General features: G+C 46.4%; 1 protein-coding gene across 14 annotated transcripts in view; it reads right to left on the bottom strand.

The window, feature by feature from the left end:
* The window catches only part of casz1 (castor zinc finger 1), a 390214-nt gene that overhangs the window by 111790 nt on the left and 251251 nt on the right, over positions 1-27173 (bottom strand). For all 14 annotated transcript variants that reach the window (XM_072586051.1, XM_072586063.1, XM_072586065.1 and 11 more), the window contains one exon: positions 1078-1625. In XM_072586051.1, coding sequence (XP_072442152.1) covers positions 1078-1582 — 505 coding nt within the window. In that variant the 5' untranslated portion in view covers positions 1583-1625. The remainder of the gene's footprint in view (positions 1-1077; positions 1626-27173) is intronic.

The raw sequence follows: 27173 nt of genomic DNA, 5'->3' as shown, positions 1-27173 counted from the left end.
AGTGTCACTGGAGAGCATTAAATGAAGTACCCTAATCTTTGCACTTCAAGCCTGTAAACTCCACTGTGAAAGGCAGCCCAGAGCCTGGCTCTAACCGAAGCAGCTCAAATGGCAAACAATTGGAATTGGGCTCCCTCACTGCCATTTCAACACAAGCTGAGAAATCATCTCTCCTTTCAAGTAAACTCCATCGCTGAGCCCGATGTTCAGTTTCTAGATTATTTTTGTTCTGATGCAATTCTTAATTGTTGTGAGACTTGACATTCAGAAGGAAATCCAATATCAGAGATGTGCTAATTATAGTTCTGATAATTAAGCGTTCATGCCCAAATCTTTGAGGGGAAAAATGCAACAGAAATGCCTGTTAGCATCAACACCTCACTGAGTTTATTTTGTTGGTCAGTAGCCAGTATAGTGAATGCAGAAATCTATCACCATATCATGAAGCTCCGGTCTATTTGACCATGTGCACTTCCTCCTTGTGATAACACACCTCACCTACCTTCACAAAATTCAAGGGACCCGTGTTATTGGGGCTTTCAATGTGTTTAATCCCAATCCTTACCTTGTTGATGTTGAGAGTTCAAAACCCACAAAATCTTACTTACTTCTGTCGGATGGATTACTTAACATAAGATTAATGATATGCATGATGCCATGCCCATACCTATATCCAGAACATCGCAATATCTTGTCAACATGCACTTTGGAAATGTAGACTTAGCGTGTGTAACAGGTTCGGCTAAAAGACATTGGAAATAATTCAGGGTGCAGTTTTCATCCCTTCAAAATTTTATCTCTTTCACAAAGAGTCAAGTTAGCCAGGTCACTCAGAAGTGCCTCTTTTAGCTTCAATTATGTTTGGACTTCCTGTGTCAGAACATCAAAGAGATAAGGCTTTTCACAATAGCAAGAAGAGTTATATTTATCAAGGTGCCTTGTTATGAACAAGTGGGATCGTTCTTCCTAATTATTTTCAACTAGCAACAAGGCTAAGTGCCCCATCTTAGCAAAACCTCATTAAACCAGAACTAACATTGGGAGTAAATTTGTCAAAAAAAGGGAGGTATTGCTCACCTGAAGAGGCAATACTGGCTTGTCTGATACTGGCTTCACTGGAAGAGTTGTAACCTTCCTCTTTCAGTCCCACTTCCTCAGAGTCTCTGTCATCCATGTAACTGCCATCGAGTGAGCCTTGAGCCCCATCATTGTCCTCCTCATCACTACAACCTTTGGGCTGCACCATGTAGACCCCTTCGGGGGCGATGTACTCACTGTCACCGGCCTTTATTAGCCTCTCTTCACCACGCTCTCCGTGTTCATCCATGTATTCCCCATTCACCCACTTCTCTATTGCTTCCCGCCTTTTCTTGTCCTCCTCCAACTTTTGGATGTCTTGGAGTCCATCGGGAGTGTCAGTGTCCCCCTCCTGGTCGCCATGACGCAGCCCATCAGCACTGTTGTTCTCTTGAGGTTTGTGGTCTGGCTCAGTCTGCTCTGCCCCAAAGTTGTAGTCAACCTGCCGACTCAGCTTGGCACAGATAGCATTCAGCTTTAGGCCTCCTTTCCTCTTGGCAGCCATCTTGAGATTTCCTGAGTTGTCTTCAGTGCATAAACTTCACTCACTTTTGATTCAGCGAGCCAGCAGGAAATCGGAAAGAAAGGAAAGACATGCTATGAATCTTCACAGCGTAAAACAAACTAACAAGTATAAATCAGTTTCACATTTACCAAAAGGACATGAAATACTGTCATTCCATATTATTGGACCTTTACAATAACTTTGTTTTGATTAAGAAAGGCCTATACTCTCTGGAATTTAGAAGAACGAGGGGAGATCAAATTGAGATGTTCAAGACAATACAAGGTGTGGATAAGATAGACATGGAGCAGATGCTTCCTCTTGTGAGAATTCTCGGACAAGAGGTCATAGTCTTAGGATAAGGGGCAGCAAATTTAAAACAGAGTTGGGTCTGTTTCCCTGATGTACACCTCTATGACTCTACTTCTCCCAAAGGGTTGTGAATTTGGGGAATTCACCACCCCAAAGTACAGTGAATGCTGGGACAGTGATAAGGAGGAGTTAGACAGATTTTTAATTGGTAATGGGTTGAAGGGTAATGGGAGAAGGCTGGAAAATGGGGGTGAGGAGCATTCAGGAGAAAGTGAGGACTGCAGATGCTGGAGATCAGAGCTGAAAATGTGTTGCAGGAAAAGTGCAGCAGGTCAGGCAGCATCCAAGGAGCAGGAGAATTGACGCTTCGAGCATGAGCCCTTCTTCAGGAATGAGGAAAGTGTGCCGAGCAGGCTAAGATAAAAGGTAGGGAGGAGGGACTTGGGGGAGGGGCATTGGAAATGCGATAGGTGGAAGGAGGTTAAGGTGAGGCTGATAGGCCAGAGTGGGGGTGGGGGCGGAGAGGTCAGGAAGAAGATTGCAGGTTAGGAAGGTGATGCTGAGTTCGAGGGTTGGGACTGAGACAAGGTGGGGGGAGGAGAAATGAGGAAACTGGAGAAATCTGAGTTCATCCCTTGTGGTTGGAGGGTTCTTCCTCCAGCCGTCGTGTTGCTATGGTCTGGCGATGGAGTCGTCCAAGGACCTGTATGTCCTTGGTGGAGTGGGAGGGGGCATTCAGCCCTGATCAAATGGCGGAGCAGGCTCGATGGGCCGAATGGCCTAATTCTGCTCCTATACCTCATGAACTAAGATTCAAGCAAATTGCACAAAGCAAAGCTGTCAGAGTAATGCAGGAATGCAAACGGAAAGTGCTGGAGAAACTCAGCAGGTCTGGCAGCACCTTTGGAGAGAGGAACAAAGCTAACATTTCAAGCCTTGTATCACTTCTTCAGAAAGTTCTGGAAACATTAACTCTGTTCCTGATGTCACCAGAACAGCTGAGTTTCTCCAGCATTTTCTGTTTTTATTTCAGATTTCCAGCATCCGCAGTACCTCTCCTGTACCATGGTCCGACTACACCAGCCTTAATTATAACATCTGACTAAAAGGCATCATTGTGGTGATGAAATGATCATCATAAACATTTGAATAAACAAGAGCCATTCCCTACTACTTTGACCAATGGCTTCCATTCATCAATACTCAAATCTAGCTTTGATAAATTTCTCTAATTCCTCTGATGATCCCAGGAAAGGAAGCAACGGATTTGGTACGTTTGTGGCTTTTTAAAACTATTTTCTTGGCCAGTTCTGCTCCCTTGGATATAAACGGCACTGTAGCCTCATCTACCTGTGAGGAAATGTACAGCCAAAGAGCAATATAGGGAGGAGATAGCTCTGCTGGCACACGTGAACTCCACAATGCATGCAGAATGCTTCTGTTATATTGACACATGCAACATCAGTAAGTAACACAGAAACAAAATTCTACATTGTATGGCACTAATGGTAAATTCCTGGTACATTGGCAACATTACATTACATTCATAGAATCCCTACAGTGTGGAAACAGGCCCTTCGGCCCAACAAGTCCACACTGACCCTCTGAACAGTAACCCACCCAGACCCATTTCCCTATCTTATATTTATTCCTGACTATTGAACCTAACCTACACATCCCTGAACACTCTGGGCAATTTAATGTGGCCAGTTCACCTAACCTGAACATCTTTGGACTGTGGGAGGAAACTGGAGCACCCGGAGGATCCCACGCAGAGGCTGGGGAGAATGTGCAAACTCTACACAGACAATTGCCCGAGGCTGGAATCAAACCCAGCACTGTGAGGCAGCAGTGCTAACCACTGAGCCACCATGTCACCCTCTAATTCATTATTGTATTTATTGTATGAGGTTTAGATTCTGGAAACCAATCAGTACGTTTGGTGCAACTTGACCAGAATTTGAGAATTTATCAGTTCTGGAAAAAGGTTTTGTTTCCGAAGTTGTACATGACAAGGGGATCCTATTGATTTCCTTCCTAAAGCCTGCTTTGTTTCATTAATTCACAGGAAAAGGGCATCACTGGCTAGGCTAGCATTTATTACTCATAAAGTTAAGTGCCCCACTTAAGGGTCAACCACATTGCTATGTGTCTAGAGTCACATGTAGGCCAGACTGGGTAAAGATGGCAGATTCTCTTCCCTAAAAGACAGCAGTGAGTCAGATGGGATTTTCCCCAATAATGGAATAGTTTCATGTTCATCATTAGGCTCTTAAGTCCATATTTGTTTTGTTTCTAAATGTTCAGTTCAAACTCCACCATTTGTCAGGACTTGAGCTTGGACCCTGAGAACTAGTCCAGTGACAGTACCACTAGACAACCCCCTCCCCTTGACCAGGTACCCTTATACCTACCTCTTTGACCAAGCCTTCAACACCTGATGCCCTAATACCTCCTTCTCTAGCTCAGTGGCAACTTCCCATCATTTTAGGCTCCTGTGGGCTACTGTGGGACAGTTTACTTTGTTTACATTGCTATATAATGCAAGCTATTGTTGGTTTCCATCGGGAATGACTGTGAGGATCACGGCTGCAATTCATACAAAAAAAATGGGAGAATCAAAACGGAAAGAAAAAGGAGCAAAGGAAGGATCTTTGTTAAACCACGCAATTACATTGGTTGCTTCAGTGTGGTACTCCTGCCAAACTAGCTACTTTGGTTAGAGCCCACGCACCTTGCAAATTAAAATACTCAAATGGCATGACCAATGCTCGTGATGATGAAACACAGTCCAATGTAACTATAGTTGTTGTTCAGTGGTTTCAAATCCCACTGCGGCAGATGGTGAAATTTGAATTTAATAAAATATCCTGAATTAAAGAGAAAAGCTAGCCTAGCCATCTGGTTCATGAGGGAAATCTGCCATCCTTACCTGGTCTGGCCTACATGTGACTCCTAACCCATAGCAATGTGATTGACTCTTAACTGCCCTCTGGGCAATTAGGGATAGACAATAAATGCTGGCCTGGCCAGTGATACCCTCACTGATTTTAGGAAAATGCAAAGAATGGTTTACTGAGCCTGAGCTTCAACTACTGGGCTGGTGTGCAATATTTAAACTGCTCCAGTCTGCTCTGAATATTGACACAGAAACCCACACCAAGAGTCAGGTTTTAGTCTGAAAGTTCCTCTGAATCCTCTCCACTTCCAGAGTATGCAGGTGACCAGCATGAACCTTGAACGGAGAGTGTCCCCATTACCGTCTTTGTTTGCGTTTCATTCTGAGCTCCTCGTGTGAGTGATCAAAAAATATACTGAAACTGATAATCCTTCTGCTAAAATAATCCAGCTATAATTAACAACTGTGAACTCCACACTACAGAACGTGTGTGAGCACCCACTCACAATGAGAAACAACCATCAGCACTTAACCAAGCATTTAACACATCTCAGCGAGGTTACTTCATAGCCAGAGACGACAGGTTTTATTTTAAATCATGAAATAAAATAGAAGTAGCTGTTGGGAAATACAACTGGGTGGTAATAAATGACGCAAACCATCGAGTAATACAATAACACATGTTCTTTTGAACCATCCCCAGAATATTGCTATACTCCTTGTGATAGTAAGCTCCTCATTGTGATTCATGTTTGTGAAGCAATGGACAGATAGACCCCAAGTGTGTTGGCAAGGTGGTGGTATTGTCACTGGATTAATAATCTAGATCCCCAGGTTAATTTCTCTCAGGACCTGGTTTGGAATCCCACCATGGCAGATGGTGAAATCTGAATCCATTAAATTGGTAACCAAGTCACCATTACCAATTGTATTAAGAGAAAATGAAACCCAATCTATCTTTAGGATGGAATGGAATCTTACCTGTTCTGACCTACATGTGACTCCAGACCTCCTCTCCAACCTCAATGTGGTTTACCTGTGGTGGGGTAGCAGTCTCACGGTGTGGCAGTCTTGGCCCACCGTGGATCTCCAATTCCAACATGGAGGTCCTATCCAGTCGCAGAGGTCTTCTTTGGTGGCTTCTGGGTAATCCAACAATTTGGCATGGAGGTCTAGTCCCCGCACGGAGTTCTAGTCCCACCACAGAGGTCTGGTCCCACCACAGAGGTCTAGCCCCACCACAGAGGTCTGGTCCCACCACAGAGGTCTAGTCCCACCACAGAGGTCTGGTCCCAGCGTGGAGGTTTAGTCCCATCACAGAGGTCGAGTTCCACCACAGAGGTCGAGTCCCACCACAGAGGTCTAATCCCATCACAGAGGTCTGGTCCCAGTGTGGAGGTCTAGTCCCATCACAGAGGTCGAGTTCCATCACAGAGGTCTAGTCCCACCACAGAAGTCTAGTCCCCGCACAGAGGTCGAGTCCCACCACAGAGGTCTAGTCCCACCATAGAGGTCTAGTCCCCGCACGGAGGTCTAGTCCCACCACAGAGGTCGAGTCCCACCACAGAGGTCTAGTCCCACCACAGAGGTCTAGTCCCACCACAGAAGTCTAGTCCCCGCACAGAGGTCGAGTCCCACCACAGAGGTCTCGTCCCACCACAGAGGTCTAGTCCCCGCACAGAGGTCTAGTCCCACCACAGAGGTCTGGTCCCAGCGCAGAGGTCTGGTCCCAGCGCAGAGGTCTAGTCCCAGCGCGGAGATCTAGTCCCAGTGCGGAGATCTAGTCCCAGCGCGGAGGTCTAGTCCCATCACAGAGGTCTAGCCCCCGCACAGAGGTCTAGTCCCACCACAGAGGTCTAGTCCCACCACAGAAGTCTAGTCCCAGTGCAGAGGTCTGGTCCCACCACAGAGGTCTATCCCACCACAGAGGTCTGGTCCCAGTGTGGAGGTCTAGTCCCAGCGCGTAGGTCTAATCCCAGCATGGAGGTATAGTCCTGGCACAGATGTATAGTTCCAGTGTGGAGGTATAGTCCTGGCACAGGGGTGTAGTCCCGGTGTAGAGGTGTAGTCCTGGCACAGAGGTGTAGTCCCGGTGTGGAGGTATAGTCCTGGCACAGAGGTGTAGCCCCGGTGTGAAGGTATAGTCCTGGCACAGAGGTATAGTGCCGGTGTGGAGGTATAGTCCTGGCACAGAGGTATAGTGCCGGTGTGGAGGCATAGTCCTGGCACAGAGGTGTAGTCCCGGTGTGGAGGTATAGTCCTGGCACAGAGGTGTAGCCCCGGTGTGGAGGTATAGTCCTGGCACAGAGGTGTACTCCCGGTGTGGAGATATAGTCCTGACACAGAGGTGTAGTCCCAGTGTGGAGGTATAGTCCTGGTGTGGAGGTCTTGTCTTTGCTTCAGATGCAACCTCTGGGTTTTTCAGTGGCCCAGCGTGGAGGTGTTGCCTCAGTGAGGTGGGCAGTCTCAGCTCGGCCCTGCGTGGCAATCTCAGCTCAGTTTTCCAGCGTACCCTGAACCCAAGAGCCATTAATTGAACGGTGATGTACTTTTACTTTCTTTTTCTTTGTATTTATGACTTCTGTGATAAATTTAGGCACCATGGCATGGCGACTTATAAAACTTTTCACTGTATTTTTTTGTAAAACTACGTGTGACAATAACTTGCTATTCTATTCTATTCTACTCTTAACTACCCCCTCTGGTAATGAGGGACAAGCAATGAATGGCTGGCCTAGCAATGAATAAAAGGAAAGCGTAGTAGGTTCTCTCTCTAACGGAGAAAGATGCCCACAGTCTTCGTGGACTGTGGCTAATTACCAAGATATCCAACTGAGATTCACTTCAATGGGGCGTCACACAATATGCACCAGTGTGATGATCATGTACATTGCCAAGCAAGGTGAAGATGGTGAAGATGGGTGGGGGGTGGGGGGGGGGGGGGGTGCCCAGAGCCTGTTGCCAAGGAAAAGTACACAGTGGGAAATGATGACAACATCAGATCTGAGAAGGCAAATTTAAGGCAAATGTTTCTGAATAGAATATCAACAGTTTTCTCTTCTGAGGGCAGAAATAAAACCAATGCATCATGCTAACACTCTGAATCTAGATCAGACTAAAGATTGGATGGTACTCTGTCTGTTGGCTTTAATGAAGATAGGGGCATCTCCTACTGAGGTACAGGCTCCAGTATACTCATCAATTTGTACCTGGTAATTGGTAATCTCACTTCAACAGAGAACAAAGATGCTGGTGTATGAAGATGAATAGAAGCCTCTTTCAACATATTCCACACCCACGACCATTACCATCCAGAAGAACAAGGGCGGTAGATACCACCCTCTGCAAGTTCCCCTCTGAGCCACTCACCATCCTGACTTGGCAACATATCGCCGTTCCTTCACTGTCGCTGGGTCAAAATTCTTCCTCATGGCACTGTTGGTGACCCTACAGCTCAAGGACTGCAGTGGTTCAAGAAAGCAACTGACCATCACTTTCTCAAGGAGAGCTGGGGCCAGGCAACAGAGCAATGCTCACATTCCACACCTGAATAAAACCAGGCAGATACAGCAAGAGGTGCTCTCCTGGTTGAAGGCACATTGCTCGGCTTTAATCAACACCCATAACAGACCTGACTGGCCAAGCCCAATGCTGACACTAGCTACCTGGAACAAAACTTTGTTCCATTTCCTAGAAGTAACAAAAACAAATTTTGTCATAAACATGTGGCTAGAATAGTTTCAGTTTGCAGAAGAGTATTGTTTATATGTTGGAAGGTCATTCACAACTGTTTCATTAACATATCAAAGGTTACACGATATAGCATCCTCTTTATATAAAGACTGAATATGTTTATGGATTTACAGTGGTTTGGCATTCCAATTACATTGAGATTATTAAGTATCTTAATGGGAACTTAATGGAAATTTCCCCCGAGTTATTGTATAAAGAGCTTGTTTTATATGGCTTCTCTATGACCGAGAGAGCTGGAACAATATATCTTACAACATGCTACAGGGATATCAGAGTTTTCAGGTGAGGGCTTACTTTGGATTTATTTGCATTTTATCTTGAATTATCCCTGACTTTGTCCCCATATCGAGGACCACTGAATAAACAAGGGGCTCACTAATGTTGTCATTTTCTCCACCACCGTATTAACGCCAGTGGTCACAGACACCAGGACAGTCATTTGGAAAAATCATCTGGAACAAAAAAAAAATTTGCGAGGAAGTGGAAGACATAAATTTTAAAGTATTTTCACAGAAGCCTTAGAAGGAAGATTGAGGTCACCTGGGCGTAACAGAGAAGGTCACGTATGTTTACAACACACAGTATTTCAAATTCTAACTACTGATTTCCTTCATAGGAAATGGTTTCAAGAATCTTTTCTTTGACTCACAGTCTGGTTCCTGACTATTTATATACATTCATAAACACTCATTTAATAGGCATTCTGCAGGAAATTGAAAAAACAGAATATATAGACGATAATACTTGGTTGCTAAGGTAATCTGACTTTTATTTCAGGAGCAAGAAGGACTATATATCCAGGTCTGTCTCCTCAATGCTCTGACAGGTCTATAATACTGACCAACTGTGCATTATTCATGTTATCTAATACAGTAATGAAAACTGAAGGGAAGGAAACAGGGCAACAGTCAAACAAAAAGAAAATTACACAGAAAAGCACAAAGCTTTCATGAATTAGTTTTGAAGCACTGCTACAAGAAGAAAAAAAAATTCAGTGCAATAATATGGATTTTTTTTTGCTCAATATACCTGATATTTTATATCAGAGTCAGGGTTCAAGGTCCAAAAAAGGTAGTGGATATGGTGTTTTGTGATGGACAAGTTGATGGTCTCGTGATAATATCACTGGACTTGCAGTGATTGGCCCCAAGTAGATGTTGTTGACTACAGGACCACTGTTAACCTGGGCCAATCAGGTAGCCCGGCTGATCAATATAAACAAGGGATTATCCCTTTGATGTGAAGGGCAGTGCTTGTCACTGGCCACTCGGGTGTTTTTCCTATCTTCCTGGTGGTGGAAATTGAATAAAGATTTGTGCACTTTGTGTCCTTTCACTGTGTCTCACACCTGCGCACACACACCATGGGTGCTGGGGAAAAAATAAGCACTACCGCACTTAGGTGGTAGTGTGGGGGTTAAATATATTTAAAAAAAAAAGAAAAAAAAAGAAAAAAAAAAATAAACAGGGGATTCAAGCCCGGGTGTCTTTGGAGAAGGAGCATGTGGGTGTCCACTGACACTCCTGGAGTTGTGACTGGCCACTTGTGTGAATAAACAAGGGATTATCCCTTTGATGTGAAGGGCAGTGCTTGTCACTGGCCACTCGGGTGTTTTTCCTATCTTCCTGGTGGCGGAAATTGAATAAAGATTCGTGCACTTTGTGTCTTTCACTGTGTCTCACACCTACACACACACACCATGGGTGCTGGGGAATAAAAATAAGCACTACCGCACTTAGGCGGTAGTGTGGGGGTTAAATATAATATAAAAAAAAAGAAAACAAAAAAGAAAAAAAATAAACAAGGGATTATCCCTTTGATGTGAAGGGCAGTGCTTGTCACTGGCCACTCGGGTGTTTTTCCTATCTTCCTGGTGGCGGAAATTGAATAAAGATTCGTGCACTTTGTGTCTTTCACTGTGTCTCACACCTACACACACACACACCATGGGTGCTGGGGAAAAAATAAGCACTACTGCAGTTAGGCGGTAGTGTGGGGGTTAAATTAAAAAAGAAAAAAAAATTGAGTGTCACTGTTTGTCACTGACCACTCGGGTGTTTAAAAGAAAAAAAACAAAAAAAAAGTAAACAGGAGTGTTAAGGGCACTGCTTGAAAAAGAAAAAAAAATAAACAAGGGATTAAGGTGACGGGATACCAGCCTCTGCTGAGTTATTTCAGTGTTCAGTAATCTAGCAGACCCAGGCTAACAAGTTAGGTTCATATCCCACCATAGCAGATCATCAAATTTGAATTTGATAAAGTCTGGAATTAAAAGCTCGCCTAATAATGACGGTGTAATCTCTGACGGTTATCATAAAACAAGATGTGATTCCCTAATGTCACATAGGGAAGGAAATCTGCCATCCTTACCTGGTCTGGCCTACATAAGAAAAAAAACAAGGAATTAAATGTTAGAGCCTGGGTGTCCTTGGAGAAGGAGCATGCGTATCCACCAATACCCTTGAGCTGTTCAGGGAGAGGTGGGCACCGCAGGGAGTGGAGTGTATTATTTCCCTGTCCAACTCTATTTTGATTTAATCCCTGCCCTCCCTTCTCCTTCACTGTTTGATCACACAGTATTGCCCTTTGATGAGAAGGGCACTGCTTGTCACTGGCCACTTGGGTGTTTCTTTTTTTTTTGGTGGTGGAAACTGAATAAAGATTTGTACACCTTGTGTCTTTCATTGTATCCCACAAAAAAATTTAAAAAAACAAGGGATTAAATAATAAAAAATAAATATAAACGAGGGATTCAGAATGCCCTCAGTTCAAGGACTGACTCTGAGCTGGCTGGCCACAGCTAGTATACTCTGCAGATGTAAATAATGTGTGTCTTGGTGGTGGGATACTGGCCTCTGTGAAATTATTTCAGGAATATTAATCCAGAGACCCAGGTAATGCTTTGGGGACCTGGGTTCAAATTTTACCTGGAATTTGAATTCAATAAAAAATCTGGGATTAAGAATCTGACAATGATTGTCTGGAGGAGAAGTCATAGCAATGTGGTTGACTTTCAACTGCCCCAGGGAAAGTTAGGGATGGGCAAGAAAAGACTGCCTGGCCATCAGTGCCCTCACACTGTGAATGAATTAAATAAAAAAGCAGACAAATGTTTGCTGGGGACAGAGTGACAGGGAAGGTGTTACAGCACGTAAGTGTGACTCATTTGGGAAGGACATGCAGTATGTAATGTTATTAATCATCATTTGGTAGGACAGAGCTGAAGTGTGACTGAGAAAAGATTTGTTTTGTTGAATATTTTCTTCCTACACTCAAGACAGTTTGCAAGAATACCATTGTAGGGGAAAACCAACATTTATACAGATGAGAGGAGTGCAGAGTGTGGACCGTCACACTGATTTTCCACAGTGTGTTTTTTCAGTACTGCATGCATCTAATAGATGAACCACAGAGTCAGAGAGTGTGGTGCTGGAAAAGCACAGCAGGTCAGGCAGCATCCGAGGAGCAGGAGAGTCGATGTTTTGGGCAAGAGCCCATCATCAGGCATCATCAGGCCCGAAACATCAATTCTCCTGCTCCTCGGATGCTGCCTGACCTACTGTGCTTTTCCAAGACCACACTCCCGACTCTGATCTCCAACATCTGCCGTCCTCACTTCCTCCTAGGTGAACACAGGCAGAATAGAGACCAATAGATCTCCTGCTGTCAGCTCACGAGGTTAGAAGTGATCAAGAACTTATTAATGAAAGTCACTTAAGATGAAGCTGTGTTTAACTTAGTCTGTATCTTTAAGCATCCTGATCAGCAAGTCTATGAAGATTCATTCTGAGTTGAAACTAAGGGACAGTTCAACGGACCTGTGGCTAACAACTCCTGCCTTTGAGCAGCAGGCAGGGTAGTAAGAGGAAGAAGAACATGGTGGGGAAAGTTAGCAGCAAGTATCTGTATAAGGAATTGCCGCCCAGAGTTGAAGGTTTCACATAAGTTTTAGAATCCATTCCTCCTGGGATTTAATGGCACTGTTGGAATAGAGAGACCAGGACTCTACACACAGGCTGACAGCTCGTTCCATACTTTTGCCTCTGAATCGTAAAGTTGTGTGTTCAAGTGCTACTCCAGAATCTAAGCACAGAAAACAAGGCTGACACTGCAGAACCTTACAGAGGAGACGCAGCAATGTTCACACAGCTGTCTTTCAGATGCTCAGTCAAATTGAGACCTTCTGTGTCCTCTCAGGAAGGTGTAAGAAAGTCCGTACTCCTGACTCTGAAGAAAATCCGAGGAATGCTCCCCAGGATCCTGGCAAATATTTACCCTTCAAGTGGCATCACAAATAATAGGTTATCTGCTGATTATCTCTTTGCAGCTCATGGGAGCTTGCTGTGTGAAGTGTGGTTGTCACATTTATATTTCAACCATGAAGAATACTTCAAAAGTGCTTGTAGGCTTTGGAACATTCAGTTGTTGTGAAAGGTGTTATAGAAATGCAAGTCTTTCTTTCGGATTTAGAAAATGCCTCAATACAAGATCAAACCCAGCCTGATGTATTTGATAAAATTGATTCTCGCAATCATATTACCGAACCCCTAGTCTCTCTCTTAGCTTGACATTGCTCCTTCTATGGAGTCAATATGTTGTCCTCAATGCTCTCAATTGTATTTTCTGCAGGAAAAAAATAAACCTGCCTATTTTTGTTCCTGTATCTCTGACATTCCTTGAACATCTTCATTAACTACAAGAGGTACCTCAACACTTTGCCACTTACCCAGAATCCTTCAACCCCTCACCACCTTCTTGTCACCCCCAGTTGCTCTAATTCTTCAGAGTCACAATTCAAATGACTTGAACCCCCCCACCCCCGTCAGTGATTCCCAGTCATGCACCTTTGAAGAGGTAAGGTGGGGAGTGGGACACCATGCATGGGAAAATGCCTGAGCTTCCAGAGTGTTACAGCAACAGGTATGACCCAGCCCAGAGTCCAATTGGGATAGGGTGCAGATCGCTCTGAGTGAGCAAGTATAGTTTGAGGTGTCTGGCTACACTTTTTTTTTAATTGCAAAAATATACTTCATTCACAAAATATAGTCACTGAAGCAGTTTGGTTCTATATAGTAAAAAATGAAGAAAACAAACAAACATTGGAGTTTGATTCTATCCAACAAAAAATCACCCAAAGCATCTCTTACTTGTGTAAGACTATATTTACCAACACGAAACTGATCCCCATTTAACTTCAGCAGAAAGACCTCAGACAGTGGTGTTCCCCCAGACAGTGGTCTTCCCTCAGACAGTGGTGTTCCCCCAGACAGTGGTCTGCCCCCAGACAGTGGTCTTTCCCCAGACAGTGGTGTTCCCCCAGACAGTGGTCTGCCCCCAGACAGTGGTCTTCCCCCAGACAGTGGTCTTCCCTCAGACAGTGGTCTTCGCCCAGACAGTGGTCTTCCCCCAGACAGTGGTCTTCCCTCAGACAGTGGTGTTCCCCCAGACAGTGGTCTGTCCCCAGACAGTGGTCTTTCCCCAGACAGTGGTGTTCCCCCAGACAGTGGTCTTCCCCCAGACAGTGGTCTGCCCCCAGACAGTGGTCTGCCCCCAGACAGTGGTCTTCCTCCAGACAGTGGTCTTCCCCCAGACAGTGGTCTTCGCCCAGACAGTGGTCTTCGCCCAGACAGTGGTCTTTCCCCAGACAGTGGTCTTCCCCCAGACAGTGGTCTTCGCCCAGACAGTGGTCTTCCCTCAGACAGTGGTCTTCCCCCAGACAATTGTCTTCCCCCAGACAGTGGTCTTCCCTCAGACAGTGTCTTCCTCAGATAGTGGTCTTCACCCAGACAGTGGTCTTCCCCCAGACAGTTGTCTTCCCCCAGACAGTTGTCTTCCCCCAGACAGTTGTCTTCCCCCAGACAGTGGTCTTCCCCCAGACAATTGTCTTCCCCCAGACAGTGGTCTTCCCTCAGACAGTGGTGTTCCCCCAGACAGTGGTCTGTCCCCAGACAGTGGTCTTTCCCCAGACAGTGGTGTTCCCCCAGACAGTGGTCTTCCCCCAGACAGTGGTCTGCCCCCAGACAGTGGTCTTCCTCCAGACAGTGGTCTTCCCCCAGACAGTGGTCTTCGCCCAGACAGTGGTCTTCGCCCAGACAGTGGTCTTTCCCCAGACAGTGGTCTTCCCCCAGACAGTGGTCTTCGCCCAGACAGTGGTCTTCCCTCAGACAGTGGTCTTCCCCCAGACAATTGTCTTCCCCCAGACAGTGGTCTTCCCTCAGACAGTGTCTTCCTCAGATAGTGGTCTTCACCCAGACAGTGGTCTTCCCCCAGACAGTTGTCTTCCCCCAGACAGTTGTCTTCCCCCAGACAGTGGTCTTCCCCCAGACAATTGTCTTCCCCCAGACAGTGGTCTTCCCTCAGACAGTGGTGTTCCCCCAGACAGTGGTCTGTCCCCAGACAGTGGTCTTTCCCCAGACAGTGGTGTTCCCCCAGACAGTGGTCTTCCCCCAGACAGTGGTCTGCCCCCAGACAGTGGTCTGCCCCCAGACAGTGGTCTTCCTCCAGACAGTGGTCTTCCCCCAGACAGTGGTCTTCGCCCAGACAGTGGTCTTCGCCCAGACAGTGGTCTTTCCCCAGACAGTGGTCTTCCCCCAGACAGTGGTCTTCGCCCAGACAGTGGTCTTCCCTCAGACAGTGGTCTTCCCCCAGACAATTGTCTTCCCCCAGACAGTGGTCTTCCCTCAGACAGTGTCTTCCTCAGATAGTGGTCTTCACCCAGACAGTGGTCTTCCCCCAGACAGTTGTCTTCCCCCAGACAGTTGTCTTCCCCCAGACAGTGGTCTTCCCCCAGACAATTGTCTTCCCCCAGACAGTGGTGTTCCCTCAGACAGTGGTTTTCTCCCAGACAGTGTTCTTCCCCCAGACAGTGGTCTTCCCCCGGGCAGTGGTCTTCCCCAGACAGTGGTCTTCACCCAGGCAGTGGTCTTTCCCAAATAGTTGTCTTCCCTTGAACAGTGGTCTTTCCCCCCACAGTGGTCTTGCTCCTTGGCGGCAGCTGCCTCGTATTCCTGCTAACTGCTATTTGCGTGGTTGATGGCGATATCTCTGAGTGGGATGTGGAAATGACTGGACTGGGGCTGTGTTTGTGTGATGCTGTATCAGTGTTGCTTAACCCTGATTAAGACGTCTGCATTAATTCCCAAAACGTTGTCTTTTTCGTTTGAGTGCACCAACAGCTCTGATCACCTAATTAAAAACTTCTCGCCTCAGTGACTGATCACTTGGAGCCAATCTAATTGGCTCCTTGCATGTTGCTATGACAAAGACTCTTGTGTTCGAAAAGCAGGCACCAAGAAAACCACACAATCCCAGGATGAGGAAAGTGAGAAACCTCCAATCCCTGTCTGCTTCCGTGGGAAGTGCCCTCATTAAAACTGACACGAGAACATGGAACAGCATAACGTCAGGCAGCTCAGTGGTTAGCACTGCTGCCCCACAGTATCAGGGACCCAGGGTCAATCCCACTCTGAGACAAGTGTCTTTGCCCAGGAATATGTCGGGGGGTTATCTGTGAAGAATATAGAGATACAGGGATAGAGTGGGCGGAGGGTTCTGGGTGGAATGCTCTTCAGAGGGTTGGTGTTGACTTGATGGACCAAATGTCAAGATTAGAGTGGTGCTGGAAAAGCACAGCAGGTCAGGCAGTATCCGAGGAGCAGGAGAATCGACATTTCGGGCTGAGGCCCTTCATCAAGAACCAAATGGCCTACTTCCACAGTCTAGGGATTCTATGAGAAGGTCCTTCAGCTCCAAGTCTGTGTGAGCTTTCCACACAGCGGTCCAGTTAGTCTGATATCCCTACTGCTTTAAATACATAAGATTCACTCCCTCAGGTCACTGACTTCAGCGAAATGATTAATTCGAATTTGTTTCTTACTCCGAGCTGTTTGGCTTTTCAGACACATTTAACATCACTGAGTCTCGACACAGCCCCTGGGAGAGGACCTGGGGGCTTTTTTTCAGTTTGATATGAATACTTTGGGTACAGTCTGTCTGGACTGGTCACAATTCCATGGATTGTGGTTGGGAATCACAGAAACAACAATCAGATCAATGTCATGGGGCTATTCGTGGGAGCTTTCTGTGAGCAAATTGGCTGCCACGTTTCTATACAGCAACGGTGATTTCATTTCCAAAAAAATTACTTCATAGCTGAAAAGAGCTTTGGGACGTGCTGTGGTCATAAAAGGCACTAGATAAATGCACACCCTTTGTTTCTTGTGTTGGCGGTGGTGATAGTTTATTAACTTCTGACAGTGTGCAGGCCTGAAACTGCAAGGGGGGGGGGTCACATGATGGTGATGTGCTTCTGTGGCTAAGGGAGGGTCAATACCCCCTCCTGCTAATAAGGTTAGAAGACCTGGAGAGAGGAGCAAACACCTTCATTGACGCAATAAGCAAGGGTTTGATTCAATTTCATTTTCAACTATTGGCCTGAATGTGTCGATGGTTGATTAAAAACCTTACCAACTCCTCTTTAATAAGAAGATGGAAAGAAGCAGGAATCTCCATTGTGTGTGTGAGAGCTGAGACAGTGCTGGGTGTGTTTTACTATGAGATTAAATGCACTTTTAATTGCTTTTGCTCTCCAGTCTGTGACCTTGAAGACACTGCCTTGTTGTCGTTCTCTTGACCTTCCTTATGGTGATGTGAGCAGGGAGGGAACTAAGACCACAGTGTATGGCTGGAAGCTCCCTCGACCAGGGTGGTGAGTCTCCATTAATGGCACCCCCACATTTTGCACTCAGTCAGAAAGAGTCAGTTTTATTCCTAAAGGGGGGATGTTTATCAATTCACAGCGAAGAGAGGGTCGGGATCACACAGCGCAGTTTGAGATGCAGCATTGGCTGCAGATGCTGACAGAGTGCAACCTTGTTTGCTTGAGATTTTTTTCACAAAACTGCGAAAACGTCCTTCAGAGGTTAAACACAGCAAGGGGATCACATGCACTGTATTGCATTAGCAGCATATATTGACCCACAACTAACAGCTATGCTGCACTAATAAAACTCCCGCCTATCAAACGCTTTATTTATAGTCCCACTCCCTATTTAATCCTCATCGTGGTGTTTCTCGCGCTATTACCAAGAGCCAAGCTGGTGGAGAGGGGGGCTGTCTCAGTGTTTAAAGAGACTGGTTAAGGTTAGGGCAAGAATAAAATGGAGGGGGATTATCCCCATCACCTTCCCTTCCACCCCGGGGCCTGCCAGAGAAGTGCGAGAGGCCAAGGTCCTGGAACATGTTGAAGGTTGAGCCTTGAGTCTCCCACCAGAGTTTGAGAGATTCCAGGATCTCTCCATTGACCAGGGAGTCCAGGGGTCACAGTCTAAGGATGCAGCATAGACCATTTAGAATGGAGATGAGGAGAGTGGGGAGCCTGTGGAAATGTCTACCACAGAAAGTGGTTGAGGCAAAAACATTGAATGCTTTCAGGAAGGAGATCGATATATATAAAGGGATCAAAGGATATGGGGAGAAAGCGGGATAAGGGGATTGAGTTGGTGATTAGCCATGATGGTATTGAATGGTGTGAGTGTTGTGGGGCTGGTAGAGATTACAGAGGTAAGCAGGGTGAGGCCATGGGGGGATTGGAAAACAAGGAATATCACCAGCTTGGATTACCTCAGTGTTTGTTTTCTCTGCTTTCCAAATCACCCAGAAAGCACTGTGCAGTTTGTCTGTCCTCCTCATGGTCTACTAGTGCATATTCATAGGTTGGACAGGCCAGTATTGTTTTCTCTTGGGCGACTGTGTGTGTGGAGTTTGCATGTTTTCCCTGTGTTGTATGGGTGGCACGGTGGCACAGTGGTTAGCACTGCTGCCTCACAGCGCCAGAGAACCGAGTTCAATGCCCGCCTCAGGTGACTGTCTGTGTGGAGTTTGCACATTCTCCCCGTGTCTGCGTGGGTTTCCTCCGGGTGCTCTGGTTTCCTCCCACAGTCCAAAAATGTGCATGTTAGGTGAATTAGCCATGCTAAATTGCCCGTAGTATTAGCTGAAGGGGTAAATGTAGGGGAATAGGTCTGGGTGGGTTGCGCTTCAGCGGGTCGGTGTGGACTTATTGGGCCGAAGGGCCTGTTTCCATACTGTAAGTAATCTAATCCTTAGAATATAGGGCTCTGACAGGTGAGATAAAATTAGAAAGTGGTTAGTGCAGCTGCCTCACAGCGCCAGGGACCCGGGTTCAATTCCAGCCTTGGGTGACTGCCTGTGTGGAGTTGCATGTTCTCCCTGTGTCTGTGTGGGTTTCCTCTGGGTGTTCTGGTTTCCTCCAATAGTCCAAAGAAATACACATCAGGGTGAATTGGTCATGCTAAATTGCCCACAGTGTTGAGGCTAGCCACGGGAAGTGCAGGGTTGCAGACACAGAGTAGGTTAATGAGTATGGGTGGGATATTCTTCAGAAGGTCAGTATAAACTTGTTGGGCTGAATGGCCTATTTCCACACTGCAGGGATTGAATGCAAGTGATGCAGAAACCCAGCAGGTGTGGCAGCATTTGTGAAAGAGAGACAGATTTAACATTTTTGGGTCAAATATGGTTCTTTTTCTAAAGCATTAATTCCATTTCTCTCTCTCTCTCTCCACAGATGCTGCTAGACCTGCTCAGTTTCAGATGCCCAGCATCTGCAGGATTTTGATTTTAGGCTGAGGGGTGCTTTTATGAAAGTGTACAAAACAATGGGGAAGGTGAATCTGGACGGTCTGTTTCAGGCTGCAGGTACCTAGCAAATTAATCCAGCTTCCTGGTGCAAATATCACTGGCTGCAGTCTCTTCTTTATTTGGTGTCAATGACTTGCTTCATTCTGCGGCTGTTTGAGGTACATTGGCACTCACTCTCACTAATGTGAAACATCCACAGAGAGTGGTCCCCAATGTCTATTCACACCCCGACATCCAGCTTTGCATTTCATGCCAGTTGCTTGAACCGTGACCATGGGCTGGTTGGCACCATCAGGGACAGATGGCATTGGTTTGCAGGAGATTTACCACCCTGGCAGGAACCTTGGAGGGTGGAGTGTACCAGGACATAGTTGGAAGCTCCCAACACTGTGCAGTTTCCACACGGCTGGTGTTTTTGTAGCAGTCTGCCGTTTGGATGTGGGCTGATTCAGGGGCAATTGCGCAATAAAAACAGAGCAGGTCTGGAGTCTGATGGAATACTCCCCACTTGCCCCTGGATGGGGGCAGCCCCAACAACACTCAAGAAGCTCGACACCATCCAGGACAAAGCAGCCCACGCTTGATTGGCCCCACATCCACAAATATCCACTCCCTCCACCACCAACACTCAGCAGCAGCAGTGTGTACCGTCTATAGATGCACTGCCACAAATTGCCAAGCCTCTTGCAACAGCACCTCCCAAACCTGCAGTCCCCCCACCACCTAGAAGGACAAGTGCAGCAGAAACATGGGATCACCATCCTCTGCACATTCCCCTCCAAGCCATTCACCATCCTGATTTGGAAATATATCACCATTCCTCCACTGTCGCTGGGTCAAAATCCTGGAATTCCCTCCCTAAGGGCATTGTGGGTCAACCCACGGCACATGGACTACAGCAGCTCAAGAAGGCAGCTCACCCCCACCTTCTCAAGGGGCAACTAGGGACGGACAATAAATGCTGGGCCCAGCCAGCGACACCACATCCCATGAACAGAAGGAAGTTCCATCACCGAACCGAATGATGCAGGTAAGCTAAGTGAAGGGTGGCAATCCTGTGGAAAGTGAGCGCTTCCCTGGACTCCTGGTTCAGTTACAATAACCCCACATTGTGCTTCAGATACTGGAATATTCAACTGCACAGAATTCTGCATCTAGCAAGATTTGACAAAAATAACATATTTATACATCGCCCTTAACTCAACAAAATGTCATAAGGTGATTCACAGAGGTTATAAATTGATTTTTTAAAACTCACTCATGGGAATTGGGCACCATTGGCCACGTTTAGTACCCGTCCCTAGTTGCCCCTTGAGAAAGTGGGGGTGAGCTGTCACCTTGAACCACTGTAGTCCATGTGCTGTGGGTTGACACACAATGCCCTTAGGGAGGGAATTCCAGGATTTTAACCCAGTGACAGTGGAGGAAAATTGTTCACAAAGCCACATTAGGAAATATTAGGGCTGACATTTGGTCAACGTTTGGTCAAAGAGGCAGACTTGAAGTAAAGTCTTGAAGGATGAAGGTGAGGATGAGGGTGTTGAGGTCACAAGCGGGACTTCTGGAACAGCTGAAGGCCCAGACACTGATGGTGGAGGAATTAAAATTAGAGATTCGCGAGTGACCAGAATTAATGGAGAGCTGCTTCCTCAGAGAGTTGTGGGGGCCGGAGGAGGGAACCAAGCTGGGGATGAGCAAGGTCATGGAAGGATCTAGAAACAAAGATGGGAATTTAAAAGTGAGGAGTTGCTTAACCAGGAGCCATGGCGAGATGGGTAAAGAGGACTTTCTGTAAATTGGGACATAGTCCATGGAGTTTAGGATAATCACCAGTTTACACAGGGCGGGGGAAGGGGGGGGGCCAGATTGGACTGAAGAAACCGGATGATGACTTTGCTAACTTGTTGCAGCCAGAAATCGTTCCCTGACAATGGACCTTGAGCAGATGAGCTGAGATCCAAGGGTGAGGCTTGAAAGGTGGAAATAGGTGCCCTTAATAATGCCACAATTAGCAAGGAAAAAGGCAGACAGGATAACAAGCATTTGAAGCATTTGTTGAAGGAAGAACATGGACCTCGAGATCAGGAGAGATTGGAATGCTCCTCATGGAATGGCACCATGGGATTTAATTCTCAATCCAGAGCAGCAGAACAGGTGAATGCCACCTGGTTTACCATCTCACCTGAAAGAGAGTGTAGGAAACATTGAGGAGACTGAATATTTCCAAACTTTACTGTTCAGAAGTATGGGAAATGATGGCCCCATCTTGTTCCGACACGGTGGCTCAGTGGTTAGCACTGCTACCTCATAGTGCTAGGGACCTGGGTTCAACTCCTGCCTCAGGCAACTATCTGTGTGGAGTTTGCACATTTTTCCCGAGACAGCGTGCTCCAATTTCCTCCCACAATCTAAAAATGTGCAAGTTAGGTGAATTGGCCATGCTAAATTGCCTATAGTGCTAGGTGTATTAGTCAGGGTGTAAATGTAGGGGAATGGGTCTGGGTGGGTCGCTTTTCGGAGAGTCGGTGTGGACTTGTGCCGAAGGGCCTGTTTCCACACTGTAGGGAATCTAATCACCACAATATGGATCTTTCAGCGCATGCTCAGTAGCGATTCTTAAAGCAAAGGTATTGTTACCCCATGTAAGTTAGTGGGCTATGGGTGTGTCACCCAGCCAGCATTTGTTACCTAATTACTCTTTAACTTGGTCATTTCCAAGGCGCAGGATCTGGAGTCAAACATTGGCCAAACCAAGTAAGGACGGCAGATTTCCTTCCCTAAGGGGCATTACGTGAGTTTTTACAGCTATCAATGACAGTTTAAGGATCATCATTACAGAAACTAACTTTCAATGGAATTCAAGTTCCATCAGCATTTGAGCCTGTCCCTAGAGCATGGCGCTCCAGATTACTGGTCCAGTAACATTCCCTTTTTGCCACCCTCCACCTGACCGACAGTATCTCTGACTGTGCAGCATCCTCTGAGTGTTGCCCTGAAGTACCAGTCTGGATGTTTATGCTGAAATCTCCCAGCCTGAGGCTTGAACTCACAACCTTCTGATGCCGAGGTGACGCTGCTTTCCAACAGAGCCACAGCTGAGCCAGAACCGAAAAGGGGGAAAGAGTCTATTTCAATATCTGTGGAGTTGCAGTCGGCACATGGTCACGTTCACAGCACAGAACTGAGGTGAAACTTTTCAACTGACAGACAGCTGCCTTCCATAGGAAAACTTCTTTTAACATGCCATCTGTTCTCCAGGCAGTGTGTGTGTCTAACAATTCATACAAGGGAAAATTCATAAACTTTATTGATTAAACATCTTTTTCACTGCAGGGATTTTTTTTCCCAAACCACTCAAGAGAATTTTCTGAATGAGAAACTCAGTGAGTGTTATCACAATGATGATCTGTGAGAGACTCTTTCTGAAATGGAATGCTACAGACACTCAATTAAAATACAAACGTCCATGTGTGGAGCATTGCATGGGAGTGTCAGAGAGCTGCTGTTTGGCTCTTCTGTTCAGCAAACACCACAGTTGGACTAGCTAAGGTGGTTTTGAATTGGAGTGTCTGTACTGTAACAATACACAGATGGTAAGACTGAAACTTCTCATCGTTTGGTGCGCATCTCTCCCCTCCCCTCGCTCTGTCAATTGTGTCTGACACATCCCATTCAACACACTGCATAACCACGTACTAGCAGGAAAACCGAGAACATATCTCCCCTTCCCAAGCCCGATTTAATGTGCACAATGCATTGGCCAAAGGGCACAGCTCTCTGAGAAATGCAAATAATAGTGTCAGGAGCTCAAACTTGTTAACTAGATTAGGTTAGGACGAGTGGACCAAAGGGTCTGTTTCTGTGCTGTACACCTCTATGACTCTAAGTGTCAAGTCTTAGTAGAGAGGAAGGACCATGATTCTCAAAGGGTTAAGAAGACTATTGTGCTGTAAAAGAGCAATGGTCAGCATTTGGAAGAATTGACCACCCTGTAGACACAGAGGATGGAGAGAAAGATCTCAGTCAACAGAAATGTGGAGAGACAGTTTGTAAGCAGCTCAACATTGAGCTGATGATACAAGCTGTAACTAATCCTGCTGCCCAGTTTCAGACTCCCTCAGCCTGAAAAACAACATCCAGCCCCATCTCTATTCACTCTCGCCCTGAAGATTTGCCTAAAACCAGCAGACTGCGACTGAATCCTCTTAGACAGCCGGGTCCCTGACAGGAGATTAAAGTCTGTGTGAGTGCTGAGAGTTGGACCGTATAGGGACACCACGGTGTGCCCACAGAGGCTGCCACATCCGTGGGTGCGAACCTCTTCATTCTCAGTGTTACTTCCCCTGCCTCCTTCTATTCTTCACTGCACTGTTAGCCTGAAGGTTTACTCCCCAGCCCAGAAAATCCTGCCCTAAAATGTGGTGAGTGATTTCCCCAGACTGCAGCCCTGTCACTGTGTTCTTGCTCAGGTCCAGGGCACAGTGGAGATCAGGGTCATTTCGGGCACGCATCATGATGCTACATACGGGCACTCTAACTGTTGTTGCCAAACTGCATCCCAATACAGTAGCTTTATTTTTGTTTAAAGGAACAAACATTTATGCGGCTCCTTATCACTTCCTTGGGACATCTCAAAGCACTTTAGAGCCAATTAATTAGACACTGTTGTTAGTTAAGCATTCGCTCTGCACACAGAAAGATGCAACAAATAGCAACTGGGAGAGGAATCTGTTTGTGTTTGGTTGTGAGAGCTCAGTGTGGATGTCAGGTGAAAGTCCAGCTCTCCCCCAAACTGATACCTCCATCTGAGCCTTACATATCACATCTGAACGATGGAACCTTTGCCAGTGTGGCACTCCCTCTGCCCTGCCTTTAAGTGATGGGGAGGTGCCGGTGTTGGGCTGGGGTGGACAAAGTCAGAGGTCACAGCATACCAGGTTATAGTCCAACAGCTTTATTTGAAATTGCTCCTATAACTTGCTCCCACAAGTTTTGGGAGCAATTTCAAATAAACCTGTTGGACTATAATCTGGTGTAATGTGACTTCTGCCCAAGTACAAGTCTCAGTTTAAATTGTGCACCCAGGTCTGTAACAGGGCTCGAAACCCACCACACACTGATCCAAGTAATCAAACTGACTCTACTGACAGACTCCTGCCTTACTAATAATTGATCATTGATAATGTAGTTAGCTAGCATTCAGCTCTCAGGCATTGGTAGATTCTCAAAGATAAAACCCACCATTGGAAAGCACACAGGAGTCTAATCCTTGAACTCCATCTTGTAGCTCAACAATTGTGGTCTACCCAACAAGAGTCATCGCTCTTCAACACACGTTGGTGTACCTGTGGACAGCTTTCAATCTTCCTTAGCACTTCAAGTAGGGGTGGCAATAACCTAGCAGTACTACCACTGAGTTGTTTATCCAGTGACCCAGGTAATGTCCTGGGGACCTGGGTTCGAATCCCACCATAGCAGGTGGTGAAACTTGAATTCAATAATTTTTTAAGAATCTGGAGATGACTGTGAACTGATTGTCAGGGAAAATTCATCGGATGCATGAACTTCCCTTAGGGAAGGAAGCTGCCATCCTTACCTGGTCTGGCCTACATGTGACTCCAGACCCACAGCAATGGGGTTGACTCTTAACTGCTCTCTGGGGTAATTAGGGATAGCAATAAATACTGACCATGCCAGTGACTCCCTCCTCCAATGAATTAATTTTTTAAAATGTCCTGGTCCCCAATCTGTTTGAACTGTTTGGAATGTTTTTGTGCAAGCACACATTTTGTGATGTGCAGGACAATGTTGTCTTTCTTTGAAGTAGAATATTTTCAATCCAAACTGAATCTATTTAATGAAAATAAAAGGTAAAGATGCCACAGTCCCAGACAGCCATGGGCTGGTTTCATGTTAGAGAGAGGGGCAACAGCTGTTGCTGGAGAAACTCAGCAGGTCTGACAACATGTTTGGAGAGAGAAACAAAGTAAACGCTTCAAGTTCGGAGCTGGTGGTGGTTTCATCTGAGGGTCACCACACCTTGGGCTAGGGGATAGACTGAGAAGGAGACAGCTCACAGTAACCTCAAGTGGTGTGGGAATCAAACTTACGCTGTAGGAATCACTCTGCATCGCAAAACAAACCGCCCAACCAACTCAAGGAAGGCAGGACTACAAAAACAAAACTGAGCCACTCAGACCCTCCAGCTTTCTCTGTGAAAATATTGTTGCTTTGTGAATGATGTAAGAATAAATAGAAAGCAACCACATAAATCAAAACAAGACCCTCCTTAAAGGGGATTATCAACCTGTGGCTAACTCTGAAAAGCTATGTCAAATTAATGTTTGAAATCCAAAAGAAGACAAAGAATGAAATGTGATTTCCCGGATGGATATGAAAATGGCCTTACTGGTCCAGAGATCGAAAAACAAGGTCCATTTTAAGTTCAGTTTTTATGATTTGCCTTTTGTTAGCTGGCTTCAGTTACACTAAGTAACTTATAAATCAACCATGCTGCATGTTAGCAGCTAACCCACAATTCAGTCATCAATCTATCTTCTGGTTGGACTAAAAACAGAAAAGGAATATTGTTATCAAGAAGCATTGATGCATTAAGCAACTAGCAATCACTACAGGAAATGATGCCAGGTTGCCATGACAATGAAAGCCAAACTGACTTCAGACAGACTGCCTTTGAGAAGAGGTCGCCTGTTATTGCTGTAAAATAACCCACTTAGCGAGTGGAACAGGAAGCAAGAGAAGTTCAGGTTTTGTTTGAACAGGGACCAGTGTGAGTTAGGGCCACATGTGCGGCATCACAGCACCCAGCCCCTGGCTGTCAACTGAGCAAACCCCTGCTGCACCCCACCCCCCCCAACCATAAGCCATTCCCATTAATGTGTAAGAAATACAATGGACTTTGTGGGGGAGCTGCCTGTTGGGGATTGGGCCGTTGCTCTTTCAGCCCAAGAGTCTGTGTTTAGGTGGGAGTGACGCTCGCTCGTCATGCCTTCGATTGGCCACAGCCTGGCAATGAAGGACAATGTGGCAATGGGATGCCCCCTGTGGGCGGCTGCACTCAGAGGGAGCATGTTAAAGGACCCCATCACGCTATTTCAAAGAGAAGCAGGGCGCATTATCCAAGAGTGACCCTTCAATGGATGTCACTGAAACCTACTGCTGCTCGTGGGATCTTGCTGTGCACAGGTTGGCCATCCACGTTTCCCACTTCACGACAGTGGCTGCGTAGCAAAGGCACCTTGTTGACTTAGCTGGGCGGCGTCACCCTGAAAGGCGCTATGCAAATGCAAGTCTTTTGCCCACGAAGAAAGAAACCTTTCGCCTGAATTTTCCCCCAAACCGAAACAGAGGAGTTTGCAACGCGAGGATTGGGGATTAAAGTGGGGTGGGGGGGGATGCTGGGTGGGGTGGGAGAGGTGTGGAAAGAGGACACAGCCAGGGGCTCCCCTCCAAGATCAGGGGTAGGGGTGTTGGTGGGGGGGGGAGGTGTCAGTGACATTAGCAGACCTCTGGGAGACCTGCCCCAGGCATCAGCAGCTGGAAAGACAGGAAGTCAGGGTGGGGGGGGGTGGGGGAGGGGGGGTGACATTATGTTAAAGGCAGGTATCTGTACAAAGGCAGTGGGGGGCAGGGGGCGGTAGTAACATTGACCTTGTGTTGCCGAACCCCCTCGGGGGTGTGGGTTTCACTCCTACACCTGCACTTCGTGGGATTTGAATTCATCAAAATGTTCTGGAATAAAACTACAGCCTAATAGCAACCAGAAAGAAATAAACCCATCTGGTTCACTAATGTCCTTCAGGGAAGGAAATCTGCCATCCTTACCCAATCTGGCCTACATGTGACTCCCACAGCTACAGCAATTCTGTGTTCTTATGAAGAGTGATATTACCTCTGTTTCTCTCTCCACAGACGCTGTCAGACTCACTGAACTTTTCCACCATT

This window comes from Chiloscyllium punctatum, chromosome 16 (genome assembly GCF_047496795.1).
Source record: "Chiloscyllium punctatum isolate Juve2018m chromosome 16, sChiPun1.3, whole genome shotgun sequence".
Classification (NCBI taxonomy): domain Eukaryota; kingdom Metazoa; phylum Chordata; class Chondrichthyes; order Orectolobiformes; family Hemiscylliidae; genus Chiloscyllium; species Chiloscyllium punctatum.
The sequence above is the reverse complement of the archived record's forward strand: the minus strand, read 5'-3'. Positions and strand labels throughout refer to the sequence as shown.